At 33.5% G+C, this 8,539-nt stretch overlaps 1 protein-coding gene across 1 annotated transcript in view; it reads right to left on the minus strand.

Annotated features, from left to right (window-relative positions):
• The window catches only part of LOC132037470 (ribonuclease 3-like protein 3), a 19,173-nt gene extending 11,885 nt beyond the window's left edge, over window positions 1-7,288 (minus strand). Inside the window, exon 1 of the mRNA XM_059428004.1 lies at window positions 7,109-7,288. Coding sequence (XP_059283987.1) covers window positions 7,109-7,273 — 165 coding nt within the window. The 5' untranslated portion in view covers window positions 7,274-7,288. The remainder of the gene's footprint in view (window positions 1-7,108) is intronic.
• Window positions 7,289-8,539: the final 1,251 nt, after the last annotated feature.

Below are 8,539 nucleotides of genomic sequence, written 5' to 3' on the forward strand. Positions count from 1 at the left end.
GGAAGCAATTGATAAAGACAAAGGGACATTACACGGAAAAGGGATGGTATCCCAAAAAACCTCGATTCATTCAATGGTTTGTTGAACAACAAACAACTCGATTCATTCAATGGCTTGTTGAACAACAAACAACTCGATTCATTCTAACGGCTTCGTAAATCCGACGGGGACTACCCGTCACCGCAATGGTGAGAAGGACTTTTTAAGTAAGTTATGGAGCGGTTCGTCAATGTATCAAAAGAGGCTGTGCACTTAGCAAAAGATGTCTAAGACGGATGCCAAACCGTCACAACCGTTCCTCGAGTACCACAAATATAAGGCTTAGAAACATGACCGGATGGAGTGCACAACTTCAGCGAAAGCGCATATTTGAACTCACAACAAGTGTCCACCAAGGTAAAGCCGAGGTAACGTCCACACACAATTTGTGAGATTCCAAGAGCATGCATATGCGGTTGGCAATCATATCCACGCCATGTTCTCACCTTCAAGTGTTTTATCACAACGGAAAGAACGCCTCGAGTACATGGTCGAGGAATATACAAATAAAAATTACAAGAACGTACGCCGGAAGGTTCTACCACTTGTAGTGAGAGTTGTGTACCTGATCCATTTTCAACGTTGCAAATAAAGCATTTATCCGTAAATTTAAAAAGAAGCAGCATACTCAAAGATTCATAATAAAATGGATGTTCCACGGGGAGATACACTCGAAAATGCTCATTTTGCAATTACGTTGGTCATGATAAGCGCAAGTGTCCATTACGGCATGGTGGTCAAACACATCTCGCGGTGGAAGACCTCCAAGTGGTGGAGAAAACTTTTGTGATGGTAGATCTAGCTGGTGGCATATCTAGTGGTGGTGGCACGTACTCAAGTAGTGGTGGAAGATCAACTCGAGTGGCATTAATTGATGAATATTTTTTAAGTTTTTTTCTTGTTTGATGATCAGATTTTAAAAAGTTTGAATTTCTTATTAATGAACAAGTTTAAGTATTTTCATATTGTTATGAATGATGCAATTTAATTATTTTAAGCTTTGTATGAATGCTGCAATTTTGACTAAAAAATTGTAAACTTAAATCTAAACCCAAGTATTCGTGAAGAACTTAAAGCTAATGACACCAAGCCTTCAAACAAAAATGGCGTTCGAGCACTTTTCAACCACTAAAACAGCAATCCGAAGATTTTCTTATCCTTGATATATTGAGCCTACCTTATTAATCGCACAAAAATAAGTAAGGTTCTATATAAAATATTAAAGTTTCGGGGTCCCGAAGCATGATTAATCTATAGTCAAAGTACGTTAAAAAGTGTAATGAAAGAGGTTAATAAAAGGCCAAAAAAAAAAGAAAAAAAAAGGGACCCTTTAGCGCGATAATTCTTTGCGCTAAAGCACTTAACTCTGCCCGTCCTCGTTATCTCGCTTTAGCGCATAGAATATAGCGGTTTTGTAACTTTTTTTTATTGGGGTAGTTTGGTTCAAAAACTTTTTTTGGAGATTATTTTGGTTCCGGACTCGCACTGATCTCATCTGGTAACCGCTCAAGGGGATGTTGTTCCATTATTCCTGGATCAAGCTCTTGTATTCCAATCTTTTTTAATCTATCTACTGAGGCTTTCAGGGTTTTCTGAATATCAATTTGGGGCCATTTCTGAGGTTTTTGCCTTTGATGATTAATGTTCCCCCATTGGCATTGGTGTGGTGGACTTCATATTCAAGCAGAATTTCTTTTAGTATAGTGATCTTTGCTTTGAATCTTTCTTGCTTTTTGTCTATCCTGGCCATATCTTCAAGACTGCTAGTAACCATGTTTACCACCTGTTTTTGTAGTTGGACATCTGCATTTTTTAAGGAAGTAGGGGTCTAGTTTCTATTGCTTTTGCTGGTTCTGATGTTCATCTTCCCAGCATATTGGATGGCTTTGTTTCTCTATATTTCCTCTTGAGCCTTGTCCCTTCTAGTCTGCTTTGTACTTTGTTGTCCATACTCATGTTGAGCATTTTGATTCCCTGTAGGTATAACATCATGTTTTGGGGTATTTCCTTTATTTTCCTCATAGTTTTGAAGTTGATTAAACCTGTTGTGTGAACTAGGTCCATTGGCAATAGGACCAACCTGGTTCCAAGTGTATTTATTCCCTCTGTTGTTGTTGTTGTTATTTCCTCTTTCTTTTCTTCTTTCAACATGGTTCCATCCATCCCCAGTAGGGACAGCACTCTCAGTAGCTTTCTGTTCTTGGCTTTTAGTATCTCTGAACCCATTGTTGGATCCCTTTTGGTTTCTATTCTCTTTCCCTTGCTGGTGGTTGCTATTCCACCTTGTGTTAGTTCCACTACTTTGTTGCTTTTGTTGAGTAGTTTTGTAACTACGTATATTGTACTCATTTCCCATGTTGGGATTAGTGACAGATAGATCTGGATTAAGTACTAAGCAATTGTCATTATTGTGACCTTGGATCTTCTGTTTGCATTATAGTGCGCAGGGATAGATTCATACTCTATCTTTTGGACAAACGTTTCAAGTCCCCATTAGGCATCCTTACTTCTCACAGTACTTCATAGAATTTCCACTCTTAGTTTAGCGGTGAAGGTCCTGTTTTGGTATCAAAGGCTTTGTCCATGATAATGGGGTCTTTTATGGGTTCAACTATTTTGCGAGGCATCCCACCGTAATAAGTGCCATGGGAGCTCGGGGGAGGTTAATCCAAACAGACGCAAAAGTAGTTTCCTCATCGCCTCTAAATTTAGTGGTCCACTTCTGAATTTAAATACGCTTATCACCCAAGAAGCAGATGTCATTATTGGAATAGATGGTATTAAAGTCCTTCTCATTTTCCACATCTATGAAAACATGCTTAAGATCCTTCACTCCAATTCTAGCTATACCTTTGAGGGGTATAAGCTTGGTAAATTCAGTTCTAATCTTTTCAATTGGAGGACAGTTTTTAGAGAAAATACCAACAATAGTCCATTTACACGTTTCAGCAAGCATGTCGTGTTCTTCTTGAGTAAACACCACTACTGTCTTACCTTCAACCACTTCATGTTGCCTTGGTTGGAGTTTCACTTTTCTTTTGCTGACCGATTGAGCTTTTAGGTTCAGCGCATTTGCATAGGAGGTAGCTCCTTCTTCCTTATTAGTACCGGTGGAAGATGGATTAAAGACAAATTTGGGGATTTTCGAGCTATACGGTGTGAGTTTTGATCAAGTGGGGTCGGGGGGTTTTTTTGAAGTAGGGTCCAAATTGGATACTAGGTTTGTTCATGGTAGGAGAAGTATAGTAAGATAAGAGAGAATTGGGGATTTTTTTCGGTCTGCAACCAGTCTCCTAGCCGTTACCTACGTGGAATGCCTATATATTAGGGAAAAGTACATATATATACATATTAAGGAGAAATATTTACTAGACGTGACGATAATTTTCTATTTACAAAATATAACATTACAAACTCTATACAAAACATGCTTTTTAAAATTTTTTACATTTTTTTTATTTTTTATTTTTAAAATATTTTTTTTAAAACTTTTTAAATTTTCTTTTTATTTAAAAAAATTTAATTTTTTTTTTTTTTTTGCTAAAAAATTTATGTATGAAAGTTGTATGAAATGTGTATATCTCACTCAAGGCTTAAAAATTAGCTCAAAATTTAGTGTATGAAAAATGTATGAAATGTGTATATCTCGTTCAAGGCTTGAAAAATCCGCTCAAAATTGTGTGTATGAAAACAGTATGAAATTTGTGTCTCGCTCAAGGCTTAAAATTTCGCTCACATTTTCGTGTATATAGTTCATGTTAGATTTCTGTAAAATTAATACAACTACAACAACATTATATATAACATTCAAAACTTAAAATCATCACTCAAATTTTTGTGTATGAAATATATATATCTTGCTCAAGGCTTAAAAACTTCGCTCAAATTTTATGTATGAAAAACGTACGAAATGTCTATATCTCGATCAAAGCTTAAACATTACGCTCAAAATTTTATGTATGATAATGGTATGAAATGTGTATATCTCACTCAAGACTTAGAATTTCATTCACATTTTTCGTATATAAAGTTCATATTAGGTTTTTGAAAAATTAATACAACTACAACAATGTTGTAACAACTTTCATACAATATTCAAGGCTTAAAGTTTTAAACACAATTTTGTGTATGAAAATTATATTAAAAATTTCGCTCACACATACACATTGTTCATACAGCTTTCATACACAAAAATTTGAGGTAATTTTTAAGCCTTTGAGTAATAAAAAAAAAAAAAAAAAAAAAAAAAAAAGAAAGTTTAAAATATTTTCTGAAAAGATAAAAAAATGAAAAATATATGAAAATCCGTCATGTTTCGTAAAATATCGTTATGTCTTGTAAATAAGGAAAACTATCGATATATTTTGTAATAAAGAATCTTAAGTAGGTACCCTATGTCATTTTTCCTATTTATTATCCCTGAAATGATCTAATCAGCAAAGCCATCTTGGCGATCAAGTAAGAAAAATGAAAAGACAAATGCGCAACGTAAATGATAGAATATTATCCACTTGAGGCATTTTTTATTTAATCGATACAATATTCCATTAGTACAGCTAATAATATATGAAGTATTAATTCACTATCAGAAAATCGCTAATTCTGAATAAAAGTTTCATCGGAATTTGACTTATAGGTAAGAAATTTTCGGGGAAAAATTTGTCAAAAACGTTCCGACTTACCAAATTACAACAATTCCATTGGAAATTAGGGATTTGTTGATGGTGATTTCGCTTTGCGTTTCATCACAAGGGTGATCATTTAATAGTGACTTCCACGCTCAAATTTCTCGACAATCCCTAAGAATGGCGGCGACGGATTTTATTTAAGGGGTTCAAAATATAAAAAAGTAAGCATACGAAGAGGCTAAAGGAGTTTAACATCTACTATATACACATAAAAAATAATTTTAACCATATATAAACGATATTTTTTTTTTTTGCGAAGGAGGTTCGGATGAACCCCTCGGCCATGTGGCTTCGCCCTGTTGCAATATGCATTGTATGCAGCCCTATTTTGTGCAATTTCTTTCTTTCCACTAAATTTTCCCTTCCCAACAAATTTTCCATCAACAATAAGTTCAATTTCTCCAGTTTTCTCCCATAAATCAACATATTTTACCCTCAATCAATTCTTCTGACATAGCTCGTTAAATCTCGTAACGGGGTGAATCTCAAGTGTTGCTGGAGTAATTAGAGGCTGCAGCAAATCTTTTACCGCCTGTCATCCAAATCTATATATATATATATATATATATAAAGGAGGGAATGGAAAAGATGATGTGGCATAGCTCTTTGGCTAGGATCTCTAATTATCCTTTTTCTCCATTTTTTGAAATTTTCTCTCATATTAGGATTGAAAATATTGCATCAAATTAATGGCAGCCTATTAATTTCATTCCTCATTATTACTATTTATCCCTTCTCCTAAAATTCCTTTTCTGTTAGAAATATGTAGTAATTAATGTGGTAATTACTGGTAGTTAAAAGGTAAGTTTCATTACAAATAAATGTTAAATATGAAAAGTCAGGACAATAAACGACATTTACCATACCGGCCATTACGCATACATGGATAGAAATATAAGAAATACCCTGTAAAGTGACTAAGTCAAATGCTGCAGAAGGTTAGTACAACGCCGTCAAATATTAGACCGTCTGTTATCGTAATTAGTTTTTTGAATATCTATTTTCTTTTATATATACACTTTTAAACAACAATATATATACATATATGAGTGTCTATGAAATATGAACTGTGATTTTATATTTTGCAGGAGCTAGCAAAAGTAACTCGCCTTTTTTTTTTTTTTTTCAAGAGCTTCCATCAAGATAGATTCTTCGTAGTGCTAATTTTGTTTAAAACGCTCAGAATAATGCCTTAATTTTTTACTGTGAGAATTTTCTGATTTCTCCTTTCCCTTCTTTCTGATTATTTTCTTTAGTAGGGATTTTATTTTTGTGCTAAATAAGAAGAAAAATCAAAAACTTAATTTTATCACTCAACGGATCGATTATGTGCTTCTCTTTGTTAATGCAAGAGAAAAAGGAAGTAGAAAAGGGAGAAGACTCCAAAGAAGAGTTTGCTTCAATATTTTTGATACATAATTCCACAAGGCACAGTGAATATGGTCATAAAGAGTTAAATCAGAAACTTATAGTTGGATTGGTTGAGAAAAAGAAAAAATATGGATAGTTGGAAAGAATTAGTTATTTCTTTTCGCTGGGATATGGATTCATTATTTTCGTTTTTATTTCTTTTCCTTCTTCATTTCATTCTTACAATTTCTTCTTGAATTATGATAAAACTAATAATTTTCCTTTGTCCAGGATTTATTATTCATGTTTCATCCATGATTTACATTTTGCAAATTTCGACTGAGTCACGAAACAAAATCGAACGAAAAGGTAATCAATTTTCTCTAAACAAATTATAGTGTAACAGTTTTTGCATGAATTTGAATGTAACACGTAGTCTCTTATCTTTTGTTGTTTTGCTTTTTCCTTTTCTAATTTAAGTTATCTAAACTTAAAATGCTAGGACGGTCAAGACGAAGGTGCAACAACTGACAAATTGATTATATGCATAATAAGCTAAAGAAGTAACACCGTGCTTTTCAGTATTGTTTCTCTAATTTCTTATGTTTCTTCAATTTTTATCTTTTGTTTTCCAAGTTTAAATAGCTAATATTATTGGGTTGTTTCGTATTTATATTGAAATGTTTTCGACAAGTACTTTCAGGCAATTTCTTATATAGGATGTTAAACGAATTATAAAGAGATGATAGAATCATGAACGATATTGGATTAGTGTTTTATTTTAACGAAAATATGACACCAAAAAAGTTTGTTGTAAACATGATAATTTAATTAAGATATTACACTTTGTTTAGATTACAAAAAAAAATAATTATTTTATAAATATATGATTTATAAATTTTTTAACAACCGCGCGAAGGGCGGGCAACTTCACTAGTATACATAGTATTTTGTTAACAGACACCTCCAAGGATACCATAAGCTAGAAAATAAATATTGTATAAATTTTAGAGTTAAGAAAATAAAACCACCTGCCAAGTTGTATCCATGGAGAAATTGGAACCAATATAAATGGCACCAATTAAAGATTCAACTATATCTGCAAGAACTTTAGGGATGCGAACAACTGAAAGCAATGGGTACTCTAGTGTAGCATCTCTGAATTCTTCTACCTGTGGAAAAAAAAAAAAAAACATATGTGGGCAAAATGATTTTTTTTTAAATCTAGGACAAGGTGGGAAAATTTCATTCAGGATATTCTTCACAATGAAATTTACATACTCTAATCTTTTATGTCATTACAATTCATACGCACGCACTATTTCTCTCTCCAGAACTCAAAAAACAAACGTATTATTCAAATTTGTGTTTTGTTATATATAATATTTCACTTTCTCATTCTTTTCGATTTGAGATTAACTTAAGGTATTGGATCCTCTGAAAAACTTGAGGATGGAAATAATTTCAAACACTTGCATAAGAAAAAGACTAAAGAGCAAAAAATCACAAAAGTTGTGTGGGCCATGTAGTCTGGCCACGTGGCCCTGCCACGTACCTTACGCACGTAGCTTAGGAGAGAAGAATGAAGAAAGGTTGTGGGAGCTAATGGAACTGGCCATGTAAGTCTGTGTGGTTACGTAGCTGAACTGGGGGATCATTTTTATCACCCTTTTTGGACGATTATAAATAGAAACTAGGTCATTTTTAGGCAATATTTGTATCTTTTGAGCTTGGAAGAGCAACTTTAGCTATCTGTTCTTATTAAAGAATTAATGTTGATTGATTAGTGAAATCAAACTAGGAAAAGGGAGATTCCTACTTGAGTCATTATTAATTGGGTTTTAAAGCATTTCTTTGGGTTTGGAAAGACTCTTAGGGGTAAGCTTGCTAGAATTTGAAAATTCTAATGGGTAATTAACAGTTAGACCATAAGCACCAATTCATAGTATTTGGGCAAGATAAGAATACCCATAAATTAACTATGTCATAGTGAGGTTACAACTTCGGTCCCTCTCAAATCATTTTAAGTTGCATTCTATGTGTTTCGTTGAATTCCTTAGAGAAGTAATTTAGTTGTTTTAGCTATAATTTTAGTAGTAATTGCAATCATCTCTCTTGTTTGAAGATTATTTTAGGAATTCTTAAATTCACAGCCTTTAGACACTCTGACACACACGCAGTCCTGGTGGGATCGACCCTAACCTTATTGGGTTTATTATTGCTACAACAATGCTACACATCATCATTCTGAAAAGAATTTGGATAGTTCATCAAGCCATTTTTTGCCTCACCTCCAAATAGAAATAAAGGTAGTTTACAAATAGGAGTAGTAAATTAGCCAATTAAAATAGCAGGAAACAATATTCTGAGTTTCTTCATTCGAAGTGAATTCTTCCGACCCAAAATATTTTGACAGAGGGTAGAGTAACCGTTGGCCATAATAAATTCCTTAGTACCCCCCC

Source organism: Lycium ferocissimum, chromosome 11 (genome assembly GCF_029784015.1).
Source record: "Lycium ferocissimum isolate CSIRO_LF1 chromosome 11, AGI_CSIRO_Lferr_CH_V1, whole genome shotgun sequence".
Lineage (NCBI taxonomy): Eukaryota > Viridiplantae > Streptophyta > Magnoliopsida > Solanales > Solanaceae > Lycium > Lycium ferocissimum.